Raw genomic sequence first — 25,856 nt, 5'->3', positions numbered from 1 at the left:
TTCCCTGTCACTGTCCAAGCTTGCTCGGCCATGGCAGATGGACCTCAGGACTGAAACGGTGGGGCCAGTTCTGTGCACGCTGTGCCTCACCTAAAAAATCCACTGCGCAGGCTGGAAGGGCACGTGGGGAGAGCCCTGCCCAAATCTGTGTTCGCCAAGTCTGGCCATACAATACAAGTGCAACATTTCCTTTGTGAGGTTTCTGGGTTACAGCTTCATTAGGTTTTCAGTTAAAAAAGGCACAAATACAGCTGCAAGCATAAATATACCAAATTCTCCTAAGTTGTCATACATTTATGTGACAGCTGTACACAAAGAAATTTCATAGGCAATAAGTGAAAAAACTCAATGTGGGAAATAATTAAAATGGACAATTCAGAAAACTTTACAAAAATACTTCTTTTTATTAAAAGCAGCAACTTCAAGCAGAACAATACACGGAATGTAAACATCACTAAGTTCAGCTCCAGCCAGCTGAACCTTCGAGAAAGTCTACACTAAATGCATCTACTGTACTAGCAAGTTAACAGACTATATTATAATTTGAAAATATATTTTCTACTATGAATTAAGAAAAAGTAATTTATCGTAATCTGTCCCAGCGCCAGATACTGGCATCATCACACACAGCTATAAGGATACTACTATCCCTGCTAAAACTGGTCTGTCGAATCGCAGCAACACATTTAGGATGAGTAAGAGTCGTGCACCTATAAATAAAAGAAAATTATTCAGCTGTAATGTTAAATCTGCATTTGCTACTATATTATGGAGACTGTTTCACCAATCCCTTATTTATGTGACCTAGGAGGAACTGAAGGGCAACAGGATTATGGCCTTCGTGGTGTATTTTGTATTCCAAATGTGGACTTGGGAAAACAGTAGTTTCCTGTTCACCCACTGTTGTTTCTTACTCGCTCAACTTCTACTGAAGCAACGATTGAAACCTTATTGAAGAACATTATTTTGGACTTCATAATTAATGTTGTATCTCAGTAGTTAGGAATAAAATATTGTTAATTGGGTGATTAAAGACTGCAGCATTTTCAGGAACTTCAGACATTAATGTATACATGCACATATTTACACAGATTTTATATATAGGTATGTATAATATATAGGGTACATAAAAAGGTAATGCATACAGTATTTCTATATATAGTGCATATGCATTTTACACAATTTTTTTGGGACTCGGTTTGTTTGGGTTTTTTGTTTGTTTTAAGGTTTGTTCAATTTGTATGTTTACATACACACATATATATACCTATATACACCTATCTATATATATATATATAAAAGACAAGCCATAAAATTGCCTGGCCACACAGGTGAGGAACTGGAAAGCTGTACTGTTTTCTACACATTGTGCTCATTATTGTGTCCTTTCTGTCCTGCCCACAGTGTGCTCATTACTCCAGTCCTCTCACCTATCCTCCCTTAGTCATGTGCTACACCCACCAAGCACATCTTCTTTTAATTGCTTTGCAAAATTTCCACCCAATTAGTTTGTAAGCTCTGTGAGAAATATATTTTTACTATATCTACACATGGTACCCAGCACAATCTGAATGGGGCCTCTTGGCACTACTATAAAATAAATTATAAATCAGTAAAATATGATAAATGATATGATAAATCAGGGGCTCATGTTTATTTACCTTCTAGTGATAACTAAAAGTAAACTAGTATTGTTAAAGAATTTCTATAGTTATGAGTAAAGAAAAAAGGAAATTACCCCAACTCCCTGTCTTAACTAAAATAAAATACTCACTTGGCTTTATGAGGATCCTCTATTTCTAAATCCCAAACATAAAGTTTGCCAACCTGATTGCCCAGAGCAAGCATCTTTAAAAGAAAGCAGAGGATAAAGAAGTTTGTCAGAATTTTATGAAGTCTCCATAGCTGATATTTTGTGCATAAATTTTTAAACATGAATGACTTAATGAGTTTGTTGGAGGGGTTAGAAAGACTATAAAATTCACATCCTTTCTTCCATTTTGTCAATCTCTGTAGATAGGGGAAGAACCTATCAGTAAACATACCTTTGGTGGAAACTAAGTATTTATTTGGTGGAATAAATATTTTCTATCAAGTAGAACACAGAATGACAAATCTGAAGCCCCTCCAGCTTCATAGAAAGCCCCTCATAGCAAATCATTCTGTTTCTCAGACATCACTTGAACCAATACTTTTCCTATGCCCATAAACAGGGAATTGATCAGTGAAAAACTACGCACTTTCAAATACAGAAAAGTCAAAGCCAACACGTACCTTTTGCCAGAAATCCATTGAAAATCTCATGTACCATATGTCACACTGGCTATAATCAAATCTCCCAAGGATGGTCACATTTGACTCACTGGGCTTGATTTTATCTATATCATCTTCCATCTTGCCAGGTTTCCAGCAAACAATGGCATTTTCACAAGACTGGAGTGAAACAATGAAAAAAAAGTCACCTATATTTATAATTTATACTGCACAATCAATCTAACTATAAGCAAACATTTCATCTCACAGCTTCCCCAATGACATTGCAAACAGCACAACCGAAAATCTCACCTCTGTCCTTAGATCACAGACGAATCACCAACAATACATCACTGCCCATCGCTGGGCACCTGATGCCCTCACAGCTTTGCCAGGTGACAGGACTGCTGGAGCCCCCCCCCCCCACTCACTCCAGAGGAAGTCAAGCAGATGTGCTTAAACACAATTTCATAAGCACTTAAACTCATCTTGGTGTAAGGATAGTTTACCCAATCCCTTTGACTAGCAGGACTGTGCACTCATCAATTTCTGGCATCAAGGCAGCTGGACTGCCCGGTTCAACATCTGCAAGCCAAAGTTACTGCTGAACACAACAAACTAGTCAAAGTTACTACTCCATTATGGTAACCACCATCTCACCCTTTAGCAGCAGGATCCCTAGTCAGTACCTGCAGATTCTCTTTCTGTATGTTCCATGCAGGTTATGGTTAGCTAGTAACCCTATACCTTTAGCAGAGGTACAGTTGTAGTAGTAATTTTACTTTTAAAGTGCAAGCTGTTTATCCACACATCCTGAGAGCTGACAAAATTCACAATACATTCCACAAAATCATTTGATACAGTAATTTAACCTGATGCAAATGCTAGTAAAACTTCTGTTGTTTAGGATCCTCAAAACAAGCAAATAAATGTAATGTAGCTAAAAAAGCTGCAATATTACCTTGGAAAGAATTAGATCTCCCAGCCACCGTACACAGTCAACGTAGTTTCTATGTATGTCTCTCGTAGAAAAGTCAGGAAAGTGAATTTTCTGGGAAATAAAAGGCCTATGGAGAAAATGGCCAAGTGAGGTTCAGAGAAACACAGAAGCACCAGTCTAACTTTTCATAGCCAGGTTAAACATATCTCAATGTTAAAAGAACAAGCCCATCTTTTCTAAACGTTTTATAACAAAGTAGATTTCATATGCTGCTTTTTTAATAATAGCAACAGTCCCTGTTCTCATCGCTAATGAAATAAAGAGTTTCCCACGTACAAGACTGTGCAGAGACAGTGCTGAGCAAAACCACTCCTTCAGATGCTGAATACAGCTCCTGTCAATAAATACTTTAAGAATTAAGGCTCAGTTTTCCTGATGCTGCTTCTGCAACATCTATATTGTTAAACAGAAATGCACACTATTTAAAAAAAAATCACCATTTTAAAAAAAGCACGCTAAAAAAAGCATCATTTAATATTTGGTAACATTACCAAAAAAAGCCAGAGTATTTTCACAGCTAGTCTCATTGCTGAACATGTTCACTGTGTTTTAGACTCTTCAATTCTCTCAATGGTTTAACTGGAAGTTAAGATTAAAAAGTTGAGGAACTTCATAAAGGAGGATTTATCTATCATGTATCTCATTGCTATTTTTACTCGACAATTTACTCATATCTGAGGTCAAATCAGAGAATGATGGAAATGAAGGTTGTTACTATGAAAAGTTTTGTCCCCACTCCAAAATCAAATAACATACAATAATTAACTACTCAACATAAAACTATTTGCCACATTTAATTACACAGATTGATTCCCTGCTAGAAATTTTAAGATGAGATGAAGAAAAGTGACTGACATCTTGAAATACATGAATTACAAGCTTTAAGATCATAATTCTAGACTTCTTCTAGTAAAGCAAATAAGAAATAATTAAGGTATTTAAAATAGTAGTCTTAGGACTTTGAATATGAATAAAATTCCATGAAGCAAACATGAATAAAACACATACTCAAGAAAGATTCAGTACCCAGCACAATATCTAGGTCACTCACTATTCCTAAGAACTCCCAATTTGGAAAGGCATTAACCTGGACTATTATAGGAGTATTTATGTTTTGCAAAGACAGCCAAGAAGATGAAGACTACATACCTGTTGGTTTTATTTGGGTTGTATTCGTAAGACTCTTTGATAGCATTAATCATTCTCTTGGAATTAATTCTCCAGAGTTTTAGAGAGTGATCCATCCCACAGGACATGATTTTTTCACCAAGAAGATCATAATCCTATATATATAAAATAATTTTGAGCATCCCCAGCCTAGGCTGCATTATATTAACTCAGATTTTATTCCATCATTTCCATCAAAACAGCGTTTTCTGGGTAGAGAATGCAATAAAACTGCATATTTGAAATAGAAAAATACTAAGAATGTAATCCAGCTCACTGCAAAGCAGCATAGCTTCTTTATAATTATATTTACTCTCTCTCAAGAAAGAGAGGCGTATTCAACAGCACTGACAGACAATGAATCTACAGCTTGTTTTCTCTCTCAGTAAATTCCCTAGGAGCAACTTTGGCAGAATTCCAGGGCTACAACACAGGTGAGTAATAGTGTCGGGTTTCCTACAGACGCACCCCTCACCCTTCAGGTCACACAACAGGAATGGAAACAGTTCTTAAGAGCAGTGTATTAAAAGTTAACTAATCTAGTTGATATTTGCTAGGTATCAGTGTCTGTTCACAGCCACTGAAAAGCAGTTCAACTCAATTGAAGTAACTTCCTTCCTTCACTATCATGTATCTCATGGTTTATTTGCTTATGCTGTTTTGACTTGGACTTCAAAAGTGGGACCATCATGAAAAGTTTTTACTCTTTCTAGCCCCACTGAGCTTGTTTCGTTCACTTCTAGACTGCACTTTGAGAAAACTAGCTACTGAAACACACAGAAAGTGAACACCTGTCCTGTCTGTAAGAGGTGGCCAGATCAATCAAACACACCTTAGATTTAAACTTGTCTATCCCCTTAAAAATGTATTTATGCACTTCCAATTGTTTAAGTAGCTTAAATATCAAAACAGTGCACAAGAGGATAAAAAGTTGCTTACTACCCTTTGTAAATCTAAATCACTGCCCCACAGTCTTCCACTTACTGCACTTAACACCTCATCCCTGTGCCCTTCTACTCCTCCAAATATTGCAACCAGCGTGTCTGTCTGGATGTTCCACAGTCTCAATGCATGATCTATAAAGAACAAATAAAATTACATGCTGCTTTTTACAGGTACATTTGAATAATATATTTCATCTTAACCACTTTCAATAACAGGTGTTTATGTAAACATCAGAAAAGCAGTTAATTCCTCTTCACTTGTTTGAAACAACAGAACTGCATTAACTAAAATTGCCATTACAACTAAACTACTGTTAAAAGCACTTTTGTGATTGAGAAAGTGTGCCCAGCCCTTCCCCTAGGTACAGCTTCCACTAAAAATAAACTTTGATCTTTAGATCATCCAAAAAGTAAAGGGAAGTCTGATCTTGGATAAGTATGTTTTTATTCAGTTTTCACTTAAAAAAAATTTTATATATCAAAAAAATGCTAGAATTCCTTTCAGCCTTTCTAACATCAACATTCAGAATAGTTTTGATTTTCCATTTTCTTAACATTTAAAATCCTATTCTTTAACAACCAAAGACTGTAAGGATGGGAAAAACTATATAAACAGTATGTATTCAGAAGTCAATCAGACCAATCAACTTGTTTAATGAAAGTTTTAACAATTTCCAATTAAGAACCTCTAGTGTATTTCCCTTTTGGATTCCACAAGTGCACTGCACTGAATTACTGAAACACCCACAGTCCCAGAAGGGACACAGAAGGCCACACAGTCCCAAATATTTTCCCCTTTTTCTATTAATCTCTTAAAGGAGCAGTTCTAAGACTCAAAGTATTCTCCTGCCTCATGGCTTCTCCATGATAGTACCTGGTCCAGAGATTACACATTAGAATTGATAGTACTATGGCTGATGTCAAAATGTTATTAAAAAGAGAACCTAAAAATATACAGAACTAAGGAAACTCAATGTTTACAGACCCACAGCACCAACTTGACAGTTGCAAGCATCAGAGAGGCTCCCACCTCCTGTTCTCATGTAGCTTCATTGGTAATTCCAAATACTACTAAATCAAAGGTCCCCTTTTGTGAATGTTTCCAACTCGAGCATTCCTGAAGGCTACCTCTTGTGGCAGATCATTCCCTTACTTAACAAAACAGTCAGGATTAGGAAGTTGTGACTGTTAAAACTTTCTGGACAAGTCCATAAGACACTACACCAAAAACTTCCTTCACTAATAAGCCTTTTACACCAACTCTAACGAAGTTCCCAAGCAACAGAGAATCCAAGTCTTTCCCCATACACACGGTGGTGAACACTGTTTGCAACCTTAAGACTTTCCCACTAGATGGCAACATGATTCAACAACTGAAAAAAAATAATTCAACTCTTACAAAGTAAAGGCCTCATGATTCTTCCTTCCTAAAAAGCAGCATTGTTCAGGACCCCTTTTGCACTACAGGTGGAGTTACCGTTACTGTAGGCTGTGGATTCAGTAAGTACAAAATATATAGCCATAAAAGAGCATGATTTGCTCTTGAATTTCAAGGTGAACTTGTTCAGTGCCATTCATAAAAAATTCATGAAGGTTTTGGCCATTTTCAAGACCAAACTCCAAACCAAAGTGTCCCAATTTATACAAAAACAAAAGCATTTTTTTCCTCACCTTTGCTTACAGATAAAAGAAGATTTGGATCTCTTGGATGGAACTTCAGTTCATTGATTGCATTTCCATGGCCCACGTAGTGCTGGGATAGAATTCATAGACAAAGTTACCATCTTCTCCCATGTTTACATGCACTTAGAAGACAAAAGTGTCAAGCCTTATTGAAACACAAGCTGTTATCTCAAAGTTCTGAACACTCACCTTTATGCACTGCATTGTAATAGGATTAATTATCCTAATTATACCCCTGGACCCTGCCACAGCCAGAAGAGGATGGCTTGTATTGCTGTCGTATGTCCACGCACAGGTATAGAAATTTTCATCTGCCTACAGCATCTTATGTTAAGGAATACAAAACAAACAGGAGATTTATTTTTTAAACAAAGTGATTTTATTTTAAGTAAACCCGTTTCTATTTTATCTGAGTGCCCAGGAGTCTCTGCTGGAGCAATTAAGAAAAAGATACACATGCAACATCAGCTTTTCTATAGATGCCAATTCCTTGCTTCTATTCTGTAACATACAAGGAACACCTTCTCTGTCATGGCATCCCCTTTGAACTTCTTTCTCCAAAACCACGAAAGATTGGGAATAATGAATCAAGACTGAGCTGAAAAGTTACTGACTTGTGTACTGCAAATGATCAACACATGTTATTAATGCTTCAGAGCATGAAACATAGTTCTTAAGCTTTAAGCCCAACCCAACTCACAGGAAAACTGAGACTACTGTAAAGTGCTGGAATATTATATAAATAGTAGTGTTGGGAAGATTAAACAGATGAAGAACCAGTTTTCATGTATTATAACACAGTATGGTCCATGAAACTGCATTTTTAACATTTTTTCAATCGGAGGGAATCTGGGATGTGGGAAAGGGGAAAGAGGAAAGACTTGGATGTAATACAAGGAATGCACCACATGAGCAAAGTATTAAATCACAGACAAAGACTATGTATGCTTTTTCCTCCAAACTTCTTATTTTTTCATAAAGAGGAAGCAACCACATGGGTTTTTAACTTAAAAGGATACATCAGCATCCACGTAGGACTGCAACAGACGGATTTCTCCTTGGGAATGACATTCATATAAAGTAACCTGGAGAAAAAAAACAGAAAGTGTGAGAACTGTTGCTTACTTGTGCTATTTCAAAAGGAAATCACATGCACCCGTGTATCGACTGCCTGCTGGGGAGAGGCACCATGCCTCTATGGTTTAGATCTCATGCATTATTCATTTGTTTCCAACAGGTGGAAATGTTTCAGTAAAGCATAACTCCAGGATTTGGAAGCTGTCCTTCCTAGATTTTAAAGTCTATTATTTGAATTGTCTTAATAAGATAAACTCTTGTTGGAATCAGTTACTGCGGCCACCCCTAACAAGACCTGGTCTTTTAATGAGTCATTGATACATTGCTTAAACTTAGTTCAGCACTTTTGGTGAGTTGCCAGGTGGAACAAATCTAGAAATGAAAGGCTTGCTTATTTACCAGGCTCGCATAGAATGGACTTTAGGACTTATTTTCAAGATTGAAATGACATAGACCCTGCTTCAAAAAAAGCCTATCAACTCATTCCACACAAGCCATTAATTTAGCTGCTGAGCTGTCTGGCATCATTGTAGACAGTTTCTGCAGACAGTTCTCATCCTGTTTTAGAATGTACGACCTTTTGGAAACAATAACATTTATGAAGATTAGTGTTATTGAGAAGATGCACTTATGCACCTCTTTTTCCCTTATCCCATATGCATATGATTGAAGGACTTTTTCCTTTACAAAATTGATTTAATTCTCAAATAGCTAACACATGACTTTATAAAAGAAACCAAAAGATGCAACTCTCCCAGGGAACAGATTCTACATACCTTAGAAATAAAGCTGCTTGTATTAAGTATTCTGTACTAAACACAGGTAAAGGGATTGGTTGGAAAAAGGAATGCAGCAGAACCACATGGAAGAGTGTATGGTGAAAAACAGATTACTCACTCTGTTGCTGCCTACAGTAGCAAAAACGAGAGGATCACCTTCTTTACTGTGCCAGTTAAACTGGACTCCAAACAAAGGCTGGCCATGGTCCTCCTACAGATGTAAATTAAGATTAGAGATTAAAAAAACCAACTAAACCCACAGACATATTATTGCTGTGAAAATTCAGCTGTGATAGTAAACAGTTCAGCTGAGAAGTTTTCCTCTACAAACTACTGGGTTCACATCCAGTTTTAGACAGTATACAGTTAAAAAGGTTAGTTTTGTAACACATTTTAACTTGGCTGTCTTAAAGAAGGCTAAAGGAATATTCTGACAACACACCCCTTCCTTTTCTTTCCTCATCAAGATTTTAAAAAGTAAAGGGGAAGAACTGTTGTCTCAGTTATGGCTAGAAGCTGGCAGAAGTCCCAAGTTGTATTTGTAGCTCTACTACTCTCTTTTGCAATTTTCAGCAAGGCAACCTCTGCATCTAAGGCCATATCTATACACATTTTATATCATTAAAATTACTTCTTCACAAGGTTCTGCATCTTAACAGAGAATAATTATTAGGACAGAGAAGAATTATACTGGTATAAGGACAGAGAAGGGCCACATTTAACTATTACATTACAGTTAGGTCTTGTAACTTTGTCCCAGACAAGAGGATCTCTCTCCAGCATGTCACAATACTGCTGTAAAGTTCATCCCTACAAAGTGTTTTCAGATCACCTTCACAAACAGCTACTAGAGAAATGCCAAATATTATTTTTATATAGCTTACATCAGTTCAATAGGGAAAAAAGCAGATATGTTTATGAATTGTGATGAATATGGTGGTGCTTGTTAATAATTGATAACAGTATTTTGGCCTGTCATGACAGGATGTTTTCAGCAAAAATAATGTTCACTAAAGTGCCTCCCCACAGGGGACTGTCTGGGACAGTGTAGGCAGGAAGGAAGTGTCTCATGACAGCTGCTAAGCAGCCTTCAAATGGCACTGCTTCAGAGACAACACTGAAGTACTGGCCTTGGCAGCTCTGGACTATCCAAGAACCGAAGAATAAATCTGAGGAGGGGGTGTGGGTAGGGAGTCTAACACTACTCAGAAAAAGAAAAGTAAAGGAAGTCTGGAAAAAATTCAATAGCATTATTTTCTGAGAAAGGCAGTATCTGTTACGAACAGACATACCTAGAAGAGCTAGAAAGAGAAAGGAGAAAATCTTTTAGAGAAAGCCCTCCTGCAATTCTTAAGAGAGGTAACAACTTTCAAAGATGAATACAGACTAAAAAGAATCGTTCAACGTTTAACTCAAAGTATCACCCATCATAAATTAAAGAACAAACTAATGGATTTATGTGATGAGGGATCTGAGATACTAGGAAGGAAAGAGAAAAGTAGCAAGGTTATTAGTGACCCCAGGACAGAAGGAAAAAGCAGGTATTCAGCATCTGTAAAGCATCATAGTTAAATTAGAGAAAAAAAATGAGGAAAACTGGAAGCCATAAAATTGCATACACAAGGCCATGATTTTTTGTGTGCATTAAGTTTATAGCCTTTATTTTTGAGTGTATTTAAGTCTTCTTAATGAATGAAGAACACCTGAGAAATCAAATTCATAATGCTTAAGTTTTTCCATCAGTAATTGGTTGGGTTTGAATTTTCCATTTGAAAGAATTCATGTTGGTGAATACTGAGGGCTTCGGACATATCATATGAGGATAGCACAGGTAAAATGCATGGATTCTACTGCTTTATTAGCCATGTTAGCAGGTTTTGCACTTGTTTTTCTGGAATAATCTTATTCTCTGTCATGTGTCGTGGTTCTGACAAATTGTGAAGAGAAATATGTTTTTCCCCCTCAAGATAGGATATTTTCCCAGCATAAGTTGGAATAAGTTTCTGATTATTTAGGTAGGACTCAGACCAAGTAGATCCAGGCTAAGTAGAGAGAGAAAACAGAGGGTTATTCTGTTTCTACATTTTTATTTTTGAGTACATACCTAAAGAATTTAGTAAGCTTTTCTAAAGAAAACCTACTTCCCTGGAAAAATTACTCTGCAAGACAAATGTCTTTTAATCTACTCACTTCACCCACACTACATTCCCTCACACCAAGTGCTACAAACTCCAAGAGCCTAAGCGTACATACTGCAGTTTTGCTGCTGTTTGATGGATGAAGGAGCCAGGCAGAGGCTCTTGCAGGAAGATACTACACTATCTGAAGAAGCTGTACTCCCATTTAAACTACCAACATCCTCATTGGTCAGAGACAGCACATAGCTATTCTGAAAATACCCCTCTGCTCTAAGATGCCAAGTCGTTCATGCAAACCTGACACTGGTTTGTACAGACAAAAGAGTGATGCACATGCTGGTCCAAAAGCGTAACAGTGAAATGCCATCTTGTCCCTGTTATGAACAAAGCGTACAAAACCCTTGTTTAGCCTGGAGAAGAGGAGGCTCAGAAGTGACCTCATCACTCTCTAGAACTACCTGAAGGGAAGTTCTAGCCAGGTGGGGGTTGGTCTCTTCTCCCAGGCACTCAGCAATAGGACAAGGGGCACGGGCTCAAGCTCTGCCAGGGGAAATTGAAGTTGGAGATCAGAAAAAAATTCTTTCCAGAGAGAGTAATCAGGCATTGGAATGGCCTGCCCAGAGAGGTGGTGGATTCACCATCCCTGGAGGTTTTTAAACTGAGATTGGACGTGGCACTGAGTGCCATGATCTGGTAAACAGATTGGAGTTGGACCAAAGGTTGGACTTGATGATCTCGGAGGTCTTTTTCAACCCAATCAATTCTATTCTATGCTATTCTAAACCAAAATACTCAGGTTTTTCATGCACCAGAGAAAGAGGGCAGGGCAGAAAATAGACCTACAATTGCTACAAATGCAAATAAATAAACAATGAAGGGTTAGTTCTGCCCTTACTCATCCAAGACCAACTTGGGTTCAGCTAAAAAAGTAACACCAGACCTGTTTTCAGACTGAAAGCAGTGAAGTATATACTATGCCAAGACCAAAAATAATCACCTGCATGAACACATTTTAATACACTGTCACCCACACTGCCAGTGGGGAACCAACTAACCACACATGCATTTCCAGTTCCCAGAAGTGGAAGCAAGCCATTAAGGGTTTTAGTTACCTCTCCTTTACACATCAACAAGCTGGATTCCTGCATGGCACCAGATACTGATTCCCAGGTAAAGGGACAGTGAGAAGAAGGTGAGAGACAACACTGGGCTGCTTACAACCTCCAAGCCACACCCTACGCAAAGCAAAGGGTAGGGCAAATAATTCAATTGTTTTAAAGGGAGCATAAACAAAGCAAAATGCACACGGTTTTCTGCTGAAAGATCTATGGTCAAAATGTATATGGATGTATGAGGATGTGCAACTGTTAGCTGTATATGCTAATTTATAAACTTTATTTCCATTCAGCCCCTAAAGACTAAAGATTTTTTTCAGTATATCTCACAGTAACTTAGTACTGCAAAAAGAAAAAATAAAAGCCAGCTTTTTATTTCCTGTCATTTTCCAAGTTATATTTTCGTTTTCCTGATGCTTAAATTTCACCAAAAATAACTTCCAAAGTAGTGTTTAAAAAGCATATTTAGCAAGCACTGAATTTTTCAGGCTGAATCATAACCATTTAACATTCAAAGCAGGCAGTAATAGCCATATTTCTTTGCCTCCCCAAGAAAAAACCTAAGAAGTAAAATAAGAGGGGAAAACCAAGAGTATGAAAGCGGAAAAACACAGAATCTATACAGCCCTAAAAATATTAATTTTTATGTCTTTAAATTATGTTGACCCTTCCAGCATAGCTCAAAGTCATCTAAACTCAATGATACATGGTGTGATAGCAAAAGAGTCACACATGTCTTTCTAAATCCACATATGATGTTCAATCATTAAAGTTTATCTCCAGAGTATTTGCAAAATTAATATAGAAGAACAGGAAAAAGAAAAGAGGCTTCCCCAACCATGAAGTAAAACCCCACATTTGGCTGCCACCTAGTCTTTGTCTTAACATGCACATCTATTATTAATTTCAGTTCAAAGATAAATGGGGGAAAAAAGCTAATAAAAATACCTCTCTTAGTTGAAATGCTACATTTACTCCACTTGCACAGGGATCTGTTCCCAGATTCTGATCCAAATTCAGGGAAGTCAGGGATTGCTTAACTTCATACGGCAGTCTTTTGGGTCACCCTACAGTGGGGCCTGGGTTGACATTGGGGTGAGGGAATGTTTTGTTTTCCCAGAAGAAACTTGAAAAGTACTAACCCTCTTTGTCTGCAGATAGAAAACATATATGAGCAACAAAACTCAGAACTCCTTAAAAGCTTGGGTGCCAAAGGCTCGTGTCTGTGTTTGAAATATGACTTGAAGCCGCAAATAGCACCATCCACGGGGGCGATTCGTGTGAGTTACAGGAACTACTGCCTACCTTGGTGAAAATGAAACAACTTCCCTTCCTCCTACACCTTGAAGGAACTGGAGATAAATTTTATACTTCAAAAAGACAATTAAATCATTTGGTCTCCCAGATACTTTTGTCAGTGTAACTTCATATCACAATTTCCCCAGTGGCAAAGCTCTTTTAGAAGGCTTCTATCATCCAAACTTCTCATCCCCTCCCACTCAGGTACCCCTGCATTTCAGTGAGGCAGCCTGAAGACAAAATTCAGAAACAGTTCCGTCAGCACAGCTCAACAGTTCAGCATGGGGGAATGAAAAAAGCTTCTTAAAGCAATTCTGCAGAAAATACCCACTATGGAGCTGCACAGATCCTTATACTAGCTAAATATAACGTGTAACAAAACTCCCATCTTGTTCCAGAAATCATCTTTTCTTTATTTAGAAATCCCTCAAAAATCAAATCATAAGACATATTTACAGCTATTGCCACATAAATATCCCATGCAAAGCTGACAAATGAGAAAAAAGGAATATCCTGACAGCATAAAATAATCTTGAATGAGAAAACTCATTCAGTCCACCACAGTCTGCCAGTAGTGCAGAAGAAAACCACAACACACCAGAACAGGGAGTAAAGACCATGAATCCACACCTCTTAAGGCCATTAGTTGTTATGTGAGAAGAAAAATAAAACTTCGGGCAGATGCTAACAACGTAACAACACTCACAACCAATTAACCAAACTGATACAGCATTTATTGTAATTGCCACAGGACCAAAGATACCAATACCTGATCTGGTAAGTTACCTGAGGAAAAAGCTATCCAAAATTGGTTGTTTTGTTTGGGTCTTTTTTTAAATATATTTCAACAGACAGAAAAATCTGTACAGGTTCTGTGCTTTGTATGGAGATGCCACAGGTTTTATTTGATTTGTTTATCTGATTTCTTATGTTTATCTACAGCTTCAATGAAATACGTAATTATAACATCACACATAACTTTGCAAGCCCATACAAAAATGAGTTAATTGCAGCACTACCTACTGTTTCCTATTTCTCAGTACCCATTTTCAAAACTTCAGGTATTCCAAAGAAGAGAGGTATGGAACATAATTGTTTGCATATATTTAGAACTATCTATCCTGACAGTCTCACAGTTAGTATTAACATTACTGCCAGCAAGTGGTACACAGCATTCCAATGCTGAAGCTCATACATACCTACCTTTAGGCTATTTACACATTTGAAGGAATATTTGCACTTCTTTGACTTCCATTTTCCTTTCCCCCAGCTTTTTCTTCCTGGAGCATTGGGAGTGTTCGTCGGTGTATCCGGACGTTCGGTGTTAGTGCCACTTTCAATACTAACGGCATCATCCTGAAAACATTCAAAATTACACAGAATGTTATAAAGCAATCATTAACTGCTGTATAAATTCAACTAATCTTGCAGAACTTAGACTTTTCACTTTTTCTTCACCTCCATAAGAAGAGAATACCTCCCAGGACTTGGTGTTATTTAGACTCGGGTATTTAAATCTATTGCTAACATAATAGCATTCTTCCCTAGGAAGAGAACATGAGTACCATGAGGATTAATCCAGGAGGGAGCGATGCAAGCTGTGATCTAGTGGAGTTTCTTCAGAATACTGGGAGCTGCTCTTAAGAAAATGTCTACAGAAAAGCAGCTGCTTCCCCTGGAGAACATCTTTGATCCAGATGAAATGAGTACTGCTGAAGTACTGAAGAAGAGTTGTTTGTGTAAAAACATGATGCCTGTACACCCCAAAACCTGAGCCATTCTGAGACTTCTGTACACCCTCAGTGGCATTAGTCACAGCATGGTTCTGCAGCAAGTCTACACTGCCACCAGGAGAGGATGTCCCACCTTCTCCTCCTCCTCTTGCTCCTTCCCACAGACTCTTGCTTTCACTAGAAGCTGCGTTCTGATCAGCTGACTAATCCAACTGGCCCTCCAGTCATTAGTAGCCAGAGCTAAGAACCAGGAAAACTGAGAAAAAAGGGATACACAAACCAACCCATCCATCTGCTATGTGATTTTAGATCAGCTTTCGACAATGAACAGAAACTACAATTTTGTGTGCAGTCTGATGGCAGGACACGACTTGAAAGGACATTTCCCTGCATCACCCATGACAGCACACTGTATCTTCATCTGCATTGTACTGCCAACCTGTGCTTCCACAGGAGCATGTTCAGCTTGTAAAAATCAACTCTTCACGGTTTTTTCCTGTCTAGGTAGTCCATCCACTTTCTATCAGAGCAATGGACGGAAAACAACTCATCCCGAGGCCATGCAATTTCTAGATCTGAACTAAGGGAGACAGAGGCAGAAAACAGCCTGTCACTGAAGGAGGTTAAGTGTAACATGAAGCTGCATTAGGAGCTCTACTAGGAATATGGAATGAGGTCAACTATAAACATTAATCACCAATTCCCACCAAGCATTTATTCTTTGTCCCAGTTTTATGTCTGTATCATCAGAAGCCTGTAGAGGTGGACTGGGCTTTGTTTGCCCAACAATGCTGAAAATCAGGGTATCAAGACAAGAAAAAGGAGGAATGATGCCACACAAGCCTCTAAGTGCACTGCCCAAATCTGGAGTCATGCCCTTTACGTTGCACCCCTACAGGAGCCAACCCTCCCCTAATACATATAACCAAGTTTAACAATTTTTACATTTTCCAGTTTCTTTTCGACCTTAAAAAATTTCAGGCTTTGCCACTTGCTAGCCAGAATTGTAATACCTGACAAGACTGAAGTTTCCTCTGGACTAGCCAGATATTGTCAATGCAAGAACACCAGGCACCTGATGTGGTGCAACACCAGGTCTCTGCAAGCACCACATAAATGGCAAACATGCATACAAATACCTGTGGAACAAAACACATCCCTTCTCCAAATCAACACTATTAGAGCAACTTTTAAACAGAATCCCCCATCTTTCAGGAGTAGTGGAGTCCAGTAACAAACTCTTGAAAAGGGAATCCCTTCACCATTTAGACAACCCACATCAGGAATCACATAATCATAGAATGGTTTGGGTTAGAAGACCTTAAGGATCATCTAGTTCCAACCTTCTCCAATACTTTCCACTAGACCAGGTTGCTCAAAGACCCATTCAGCCTGGCCCTGAACACCTCCAGGGATGGGGCATCCACAATTTCACCAGGCAACATGTTCTGTGGTCACTGATAGCCTAGAACGGACACCAAAGTAAACCTGAACGTCTGTCACCAAATTACACAATTACTTGGATTCACAAGTGCTGCTGAGCAATGCAAGAAAAAAAATCAGTATCAGTGATATGGAGCATCTCAAACCTGCCTCACAAGCAGCACTTCCACAGGCTGTGGAGGATGTGGTGCAGATCCTTCACTTGCTGGGTAAGTGCTATGTATGTATATGTATATATGGCCAGACTTCGCAAACGCAGATTTGGGCAGGGCTCTCCCCACGTGCCCTTCCAGCCTGCACAGTGGATTTTTTAGGTCAGGCACAGCGTGCACAGAACTGGCCCCACCGTTTCAGTCCTGAGGTCCATCTGCCACAGCCGAGCAAGCTTGGACAGTGACAGGGAAGTCCTCGGGACTGTCACAGCACCCGGTACTAACCGGGGCTGACCCTGCTGAGCATCCGAGATCTGACGGGATGGGATGGCAGGGAGGCATTGAACTGCCAGGGGACGGTCCCACTGAGACTCGAGCTCAGGTCCTTGGGATTCGGAGTCCAGAATGCTCTCCATTACACCACAGGATCGCCCAGTAAGTGCTACAACCAGGAAGAAAAACCCCTATATTGCACAAAATGAATAGATAAATAACACCCTGCACCCCTACATAAAGTGACTGCTCAATAGCTTAGATTTAGTTTCCCTTTCAGGTATAAAATTATTCTATATGATCACATTACCTGTGCTCTGAATATTCAAATTTAACCTAACTTAGACATTACAGTCCCCATCCCCTGCTGCTTTCTGTTGAGATCAATATCATGCTGTGACACACAGAATCACACACACAGACTATTCTGAGTTGGAAGAGACCCACAAGGATCATCAAGTCCAACTTTTAAGTCAATGTCCCACATAGGGGATTGAAGCCACGACCTTGGAATTATTACAACTAAGTTTTAACCAACTGAGCTATGGAGCATCTCAAACCTGTCTCACAAGCAGCACTTCCACACCTTGTGGAGGATGTGGTGCAGATCCTTCACTTGCTGGCTAAGTGCTATAATCACGAAGAAAAACCCCTATATTGCACAAAATGAATAGATAAATAACACCCTGCACACCTACATAAAGTGACTGCTCAATTTCATTATTACAGATTCACAGACTGTTCTGAGTTGGAAGGGACCCACAAGGATCATTGAGTCCAACTCTTAAGTCAGTGTCCCACACAGGGGATTGAACACATGACCTTGGCATTATTACAACCAAGTTTTAGCCAACTGAGCGTAGATTTAGCTTACCTTTCAGGTATAAAACATTCTATATGATCACATTACCTCTGCTCTGAACACTCAAATTTAACCTAACTCAGTGATTACAGTACTCACACCTACATAAAGTGATTGCTCAATAGCTTAGGTTTAGTTTACCTTTCAGGTATAAAATTATTCTATATGATCACAGTACCTCTGCTCTGAACACTCGAATTTAACCTAACTCAGTGATTACAGTCCTCACACCTACATAAAGTGACTGCTCAGTAGCTTAGATTTAGTTTACCTTTCAGGTATAAAATTATTCTATATGATCACGTTATCTCTCCTCTGAACACTCGAATTTAACCTACCTCAGAGATTACAATCCCCATCCCCTGCTGCCTTCTCCTACTGACAGGAGCTCACCAGCAGCATCTCCTACTCCTCATTCGCCAAAGGGCCGCACAACATAAACTTGTGCCGCGTGTTACTTTACAACGTGACAGCGAAGACACACCGCGCAAAACTGCAGGAACAATGGAAAACCGTTTTGCAAGGAAAAGAAGAAAAAAAACCCAAAACACTGAAGTCTGACGTCTGGAAGCAGACTTTCGAGCCAGAGCCCGCTCCCACTTCGGGCCCCAAATCCTCCCCCCACGCACGTGGAGGCAAAGCGAGTGTCTCTTCCCAAAACCCACCCACCCTGTTCTTCCCACTGGGTCCTCCCTCCGGCGGCCACGGTGGGATCGCGGTGTCAGCGGGTCTCCCGCCCGCCTCGTCCGAGGCGGGAGACCCGCTGACACCGCGATCCCCCCTGTGGCCGCCGGTCGCCTGTCGCGATCCAGGTGTCCCATCAGGCGATGTCCCCTCAGGCCCATGTGGCGGGGGGGGGGGGCGCGCCCCGGCGCAAGGGCCCCCCGCGTCCGCGCGCGCCCCCCGCGCGCGTTCCCGCCCTCTCCCCCCCCCCACCCGCCTTTTCCCCGGGCGCTCCATCCGCCTCTTCTCCCCCGCACCCTCTCTCGTCCTCCCTCACGTTCTCATCGCCGGACAGGTCCCCGGGGTTACTGTTCTCGTCGCTGCTCAGCTTCTGCTTCTTCGCTGGCATCTCCCCCGCCGCTGCCGGTCCCGCCGCCGCCGCCGCCGCCGCCGGGGCTTCTCCCCGCTCAGACATCTTCCCCGCCCCCCAACCCGCCCGCCGCCGCCGCCACGCAGCCGCAAAGCGCGGACGGGCAGGCCGGGAAGGCTGTGCCGTAAAGAGGCCGCGCTGTGGGGAATGGGCCCTGCTTGCTGTCCGTGCGCTCCCTGCCCTTCCTGCCCTTCCTGCCCTCCTTGCCCTCTCTGCCTTACGCAGCATTTCGGCACTCACCTGCTGCTGCCCGCAGCCCGAGCGCGCGTGCGATGGAGGAACGAGCAGCCCCTGAGGCCACCGGTGTCCCCGGCCCCTCTGCCCACCACGTGCGCCAGAGCGGATTTTTTTGTGTCTGCTGTTGCTCCACAAAAGTCGTTTATAGTGCAAAGAGTGATCCCGGGTGAGAAATAGAGGCTCTGCGCTGCTGCCGACTGCCTGTCAAGCTCCTTCTGCAGCTGTAAATGAAATAACTGCAACTGCAAATGAAATAACTGCAACTGCCAGGGTTTTATTTATTTATTTCAGAAACCACACGTCCCAGAGTCGTCATAATTGTGAACAGTAAAAAAAAAAAAAAAACAAAACCAAAACAAAACAACAAAAAACTAACAAAGGGGGAAAGGCATCTGCCCACAGGCACAGCATCTTATCGGCTTTTCTTGCAGGTGCAGGAGCAAGTCTTTCCTCCCTGAGGGAGACATTCCAGGTTCAAAAAAGCTTTGAGAGCTATGACAGAGGTGAGCCATGCCCTGTATGTAAAATTTAGTCTTGCATAGCCTTGAGAGATGAAAGAGGAAGAGATACACTTCAAATGGTACATGTACTACAGTGTTTTTAGCAATAAACAGTCTCTAGAACCATGGGCTCCAATGGAGCATTACATAGCAAAAGCTGGTAGTTTACAACTAAAAGGTCTGCCCAGGTCTGTGCCATGAGATCAAGGTCTTGATAAAAGTGCTTGTGGGAAAATATAAAGGCTTGTTTTTAAAATGAGACAGGATGTTTTTCAGACTGATATACTTAAGACTAAATCACGGCTGTGCTGTGGATTTGTTGAAAGAAGGGCAGGCACAAAGTTTTCAGTGGTGAGAATTTTTAACTTCTCCCCGTGAGTGCCATTGAGCTACTGCAGAGAAGACAGTTCTCCTTCATTCTACAGCTTCCAGCTGACATGCTCCAGATGGTCAGCTGCACCTTCAACTCCACATCTAAGTCATCATGAAAGTGAAAGCCTCAGCCAGCCTGTGCTGCTTGGCCAACATGGAGAGAGAGGTTCCTCACCCGCACCCCCAATCCAGCAGTTCAGTCTCCCTCACCAGCTGGCTGTCTTCCAGATGCTAAAGGACTTCCTTCACCACTGACAAGCCTCCTGGCCTCACTGTACACTTCTTTGTCTAAAACGTTTGCATTTTTTTGCTTTATTGAAAGACAGGTAAACCAAGGGAGCTGAGTTTCCAAACGTCACAGTACACTTCATCAAGCATCTATTTAAAGAATTGGTTGTGTGGTTGAACACAGGCTTGAAAGTTCAGAGAATTGGTCAATTTGTGCTTTGCTGAGATTCTCTTGGGAAACCTCCATGCCTTTCTGTACCTCAATTTCTCAACAGTGTTATGGGAGAAGCATTTCTTACATCCCAGAGGGGCATTATAAAAAAATATTATATTTATCATTGATCATTATGTGTTTAATTTATTTGTTTAATTATTTTTTTAGCATAATACTGCTCTATATCATACATAATTTAACTTAGAAGCTATAGGGCCCTTGACACAGTGCATAGAGAAAAACAGGACAACAATAAAATATTTTTTTAAAATCTGCAGTGAGCTTCAAGTAGTGATTTAGAGATACTTTAAAAGCACATGATGGCTACTTGGGAAGTCTGGATTTGATATATCTGTATGTAAAGATTTTGCCAAATGTGAGTTCTCATAGGATTGCAATAATAAATGTCAAAAAATTTCTGGAATGCCTTGTGGATGTGGAATCTTAAGAGATGGTCTGGTTGGGGGTTTTTGTTTTGTTTTGGGGTTTTTTTTATACATACCAGACTATTTCTGGATCATTCAGGGACATAGAAATACTTTTTGTATATGTGGGTTGAAAGTAAATCAGTTTCACTCCTTTTATTCACTCTCTTCCAGGCACACGTCACAAAATTATGGGATCATGTAGGTTGGAAGAAATCTCGAAAGCTCATACTCTGTAACCCCTGCTCAAAGAAGGGCCAGTTCCTCAAGGCCTCATTGAGTCCAGTTATGAGTACCTTTAGTGCAAGGGATTTTGCAGCCACCGTGGTCCCCCGTTTTCAATGTTTTACTAGGCTCATGGTAATTTTTAACTTGTAAGTAGTGAGACATTCACATGCTTCAGTTTGCATCCTTTGCCCCTCATCCTTTCTCTATGCATCTGTGTTCTTTCCATTCTTCCATGAGGCAGATGCTAATAAGCTCCCTCCTTAGCTTTTTCAGAAGGCCAAACAAACTCAGTTCTTCCACATTATCATCATACATCATGTGCTCCAGTCCCCTGACCATCATAGTGGCTCTCTACTGGGCTCAATCCAATGTACTAAAGTATTTTATGTACCAGGAAGCTCAAACGTGGACACTTGTAAGATGCGATCTCACAAATGTCTAGTGCGGGAAAGAACCACTTCCCTTCATTTACTGGTTAATAACTCTTGCTAGTAACAGCCCTGTGTGTGGTTTACCTTTTTTGCCTCAAGGACACTATACTGACTCGTTCCCCTCCGTGTATACCAGGACCTCCAAGTCTTTTCACTCTGTGCTCCTCTGCTGGTGCCTGACCTTTGCTGTTGAATAAGGCTATTTTTGCTCTAGCGCAGTGTGGGAGAATGCAACTGGCAGCAGCACTACCTCTGGAACAAACTGCACCAGAAACCCCAACAAGACTGAGGAATTTTAACACAGAAGTTTAGTTTGTCACGTTTATTGCACAGTTTCCAGTTTTGCAAGTTTATTGCTACCCTGTTTACAGTTTTCCTCTCATGCTATTCCTCCCCTGTTTTTCCCCTTATAGTCCTTACCCCAGTTTGTCCTCCATGTTGTCTTCTTCCCCCTACACTCTTTTCCCACCCTTGCCCTGATCCCTGGACTCCCATTGGTTAGCTTTCCCGCCTTTGCCCAAGATCCTCTTTTCTCATTGGACTTTGGCTATCCTGTTTCCCTAGTTACATACTCCGCCCCTGCTTTCACCTAATCCCATCCAAGTTCCAGAACCTTCCCCCAGAACCCTATAAATATCCATGTTGCTCCCTGGTAAAGGCTTTTGGTGCCTTTGCAGGAGGAGTGTGCTGGAAGTCCTTTAATTTCAGTTTCTCCCCTCAATCAGCAGTCATCAGTTGGTGCCTGAACAGGGACCCTGGGCAAAGGACTCCTACCATGTAGGAGATTCTCCAGGTATCCTCGGGGATCAGGCAACAGAGTGTGTTGTGGCTCCCTGCTCAGACAGCCATCTGCGGCTCAGCATTTTGGATTTCAGCCCACCCACAAGGTAGGTGGCAGCCGTGTAGTTCTTTGTTGCCCCCACCCTACCGTTTTTTAACTCAAAATATGGGAGCCCGATTAGCAAAAGAGGAGGAAAGACTATACAATTGAATGAAATACCTCCTAATGCTACATGGGCATCCCCTCAAGCAGTCCTCGATGAAAAATTTGATCCTGTGGATCAGGAAAAAGAACAGTCATGTTTTAAAAAGTTTATTTTATTATGATTGGGACCAGATGGGAGCGGACCTCTGAGAGGCAGCCTCAGCTGGGGACAAGCAGGCAGCAAAGTCAGCGGTGGCCTGGCGGCTAATCTGGAAGACTGAGAAGGACAATGATATTAGAGAATGTGGTCAAAGTACATGATCTGCATCACAAGAAGAGAAAGGGCAAGAACCCTCACCAGCACAAGATGGCCGCTCCCACCCCAATAGACTTCCTTCACCTTTACCACCACAAAATGGTGGCCTTTCCTGCCAAAATGTGGCACAAGATGGCTGCCAGCTAGTTGTACCACAAGATGGCTCTGTAGTGTATCATTACCACAAAATGGCAGCGGCATTTCTTCCAAATCTGTTGCCCCACCTGCTCCTGGATTTTCGGCTCCAGCCCCTTTCAGTGACTCAGGTCCACCCACCTCTTGTCCACTGGAAGCTGATGAAATCCAACATGGTAGCAGACCAAAACATCCAGTATTCAGATTCAAACGTCCAGTCCAAGATATCAGCGCCCATAGACTAAGCCTCAGCGGCATTGGTGTTCATACTGGACAGTTATCCCACAATGATCCTATTGTTTGCCAACAACCACTTGCTGCCATCACAGCTAAAGGTGAACCAAGGGACTCTCCAGTCCCAGGTTCAGACCCATCTCTCCCGATCCCAGTTTTGGGCTGGTTGAGCCAAGAGGGAATGTTGCGGTGGTGGACCCATTTCTTCAGGATCCCAGTCTGGAACTAGTTGAGCCGGAGGGGGATGTGGCAGTGGGTTGGACAAATTGAGGTTGGACAAATTGGAACCACCGTCGGTGAGTCAACCTCGCCAACACAGAAAGCTGCGCCAAGGAAACCGAAAAAGACAGAAAAGAAGAAAAAAGGTCCCAATGATACTAAACTGCTGGAAAAGAAAAAGAAACTGCTTTCTTTTGAAGTTTTGTTTTAAATGTGATTATGTTTTAAGTGTTTTTCAGATATGTTTACTGGTCTGTTGCTGGATTGTTTGACCCCCCCAGACAAAGAGATTCTCATTCTGGATGAATTGGTTATTTTAATGTTTGTGTGCATGGTGATTGAATGAGGTGCCACCAGTGTGAATGAGACAGCGAGTGTTTCAGAATGAACGTATTCCTCCACAATTATCTCCCCTTTAAAGAATACTGTACAACCAAATTGAACGCTACCTCATTTTACACCACCTCAGTTTCACCCTCCCTGTGAGAATGATCTTTTAATATTCACCACTTCCCCAGAAACACTCCCAATGATTACACCAATAATAGCTTTTAGTTCTGTGTGAGAGTATGTAAAAAGAAGGTATTAGTAAGTTGATGGAAAGTCTGCGTGGATGTGGGAGAATACCCAGGATTAAGCGGTGGGCCTATGAGAATGTGGACTCTCCAATTTCAACTGCCCCTAATTGTTGTTAGGTTTACATTAGTGGTGTAATAAAAGTGCATCACAAATATGTCTTCCCTATTGTATTTTCCCTTAGTCATCCCCTGTCCAAATTTCTTCTTCCCATGACCCCCTAGGGTGCCTTTCCCGACACTCTCTCCCACTGGTTGAAGTTCTGTATCCCCATTGGTCTTTATCCTGTTCTTCTGATTGGTTGTTATCCCTGTTCTAATATTGGTTGTTGTGAAGTTCCACCCCTACTCCCCATTGGTCCTTTTCTCAATCATTCCCCTGACTAATGGGAAGCTTGACTCCGCCCATTGTTCCAGAACATTCCCTGCCTGAGCCCATTAAAGTGGGCGTTTCCAATCAAATTTGCTTCTTCTGTTGCCACCAAGCCTGGTGTCTGGACCTCTCTTTGGGGCGTAGCAAGGGATTGGTGCGGAGGGACCTTTCTTGGCTTTGAGGGGCTAAGGCTGATGCACTGAGAACTGTATCACTAGAGCTAATTAATCATGCAGAACTGAGCCCGTCAGAGCTGAATTGCTCACCCACATTTGGTGGACAATTATCCACCATTACGTGGAGGAAAAAAAAAAAGTCTGTGTGGGGTAAGACCAAAATGGTTTAAGGAAGTTGAAGAGAGGAGTAGCAGAAAGATTTAGAGAAATGAGAAGAGGAAAGGGAAAAAGAAAAATCAAAGTTTTTATGTCGTTTTCGTGATAATGAGTGGTAGAGGTCTGCGAGGAAGTGAATAAAAGGTGGCAGCTATTGTTGGGGTATCATATGCAAGCATTTCGCAATTCCTTATTAAAGAAAGTGAATTCTCGCTTTTCACACAACGCCACTTCCTTACCAACAATCAAAGCAAATTAATGATGTTTCCTTATACACTGTTAATTTTCTTTATGTGTTTGATGTATATGTTGAGTTGCTTATAATTGAATTGATTGTTTATGTCATTTTTAAGTCGATTATTGTTCTAATGTTCAGAAAGGTTTAGAATCCTTGTTAGTACCTATCAGGCTCAGCCTCCAAGGCTCACGCCTCCCAGGTTCCTTCCCCCTCTCCGTGTGCTTTTTCCTTGAGGTTTTTCCATGCTGTGAAGGTACCTTGACTGTTTCCCTGAGTCTGGGAGAGTCCTGCACCCCTCTCCTGCCCTGCTGCAGCAAATCCCACCGCTCCTGAAGCGGCACAGGTCTGCAGGTGTTCCTGAAGCCCATGTGCCCCCTGCTAACAGTCCCCTGGGGTTCCTTCTCCACCCTGGATGTCCCCGTGAGGTTTCTCCCAGTACCTGAGCCTCTCCCATCCCTGCCTTTGAGCCTAACCCTGCCCCCAGATGTGCTGTCCAATCCCCTCCAAACCCCACCCCTATCAGGACCCTTGTAACCCAGAACCCAACCAGAAATAAAGGCTTTTAGGCATATCCACCACCCCTGCATGTGTCTGGATTATTCTGGGAGCCATTCCCCACCTGGTCCCGAGAAGTACCCCAATACATTCCCCTGTTTCAAGAGGTCTACCAAAAGCTATTGTACCTCCAAGTTCTCGATGGTAGTCTCTCCCACTTCCCCTCTTTTAATTGTTTTTGTTGTTTCTGCTACTTGTTTGTGCTTCTTATGTTTCCATCCTTAATTAGATGCTTTTGAGGCTTGGTTTTGTAACATCTCTCACCCTTTTTACAGTTCATTTGTAAGGCATTTTTGTTGCTACAGTCA

At 41.3% G+C, this 25,856-nt stretch overlaps 1 protein-coding gene across 1 annotated transcript; it reads right to left on the bottom strand.

Moving 5' to 3' along the window:
• Positions 1-381: 381 nt before the first annotated feature.
• Positions 382-19,056, bottom strand: EED (embryonic ectoderm development). Its single transcript, XM_071556742.1, has 12 exons — positions 18,919-19,056; positions 14,659-14,811; positions 9,022-9,114; positions 8,067-8,132; positions 7,237-7,362; positions 7,036-7,117; positions 5,405-5,496; positions 4,403-4,536; positions 3,215-3,320; positions 2,275-2,433; positions 1,775-1,848; positions 382-710 (listed from the first exon to the last, which is right to left on the bottom strand). The coding sequence occupies exons 1-12, from the start codon at positions 19,054-19,056 to the stop codon at positions 584-586; spliced, it is 1,350 nt and encodes a 449-aa protein (XP_071412843.1). The 3' UTR covers positions 382-583.
• Between the last annotated feature and the right edge of the window lie 6,800 nt (positions 19,057-25,856).

The sequence above is a fragment of the Pithys albifrons genome, chromosome 1 (genome assembly GCF_047495875.1).
Source record: "Pithys albifrons albifrons isolate INPA30051 chromosome 1, PitAlb_v1, whole genome shotgun sequence".
NCBI classification, from domain to species: Eukaryota; Metazoa; Chordata; class Aves; order Passeriformes; family Thamnophilidae; genus Pithys; species Pithys albifrons.
The sequence above is the reverse complement of the archived record's forward strand: the minus strand, read 5'-3'. Positions and strand labels throughout refer to the sequence as shown.

Excerpts from the sequence above, each read along its gene's own strand:
- EED (XM_071556742.1), bottom strand. The coding sequence starts at position 19,056 with ATGTCTGAGCGGGGAGAAGCCCCGGCGGCGGCGGCGGCGGCGGCGGGA. Across the intron at positions 5,497-7,035 it reads TCTTTTATCTGTAAGCAAAG|ATCATGCATTGAGACTGTGG; the intron begins GTGAGGAAAAAA and ends TGTTCTTTATAG. Across the intron at positions 711-1,774 it reads GAGGATCCTCATAAAGCCAA|GTGCACGACTCTTACTCATC; the intron begins GTGAGTATTTTA and ends TTTTATTTATAG.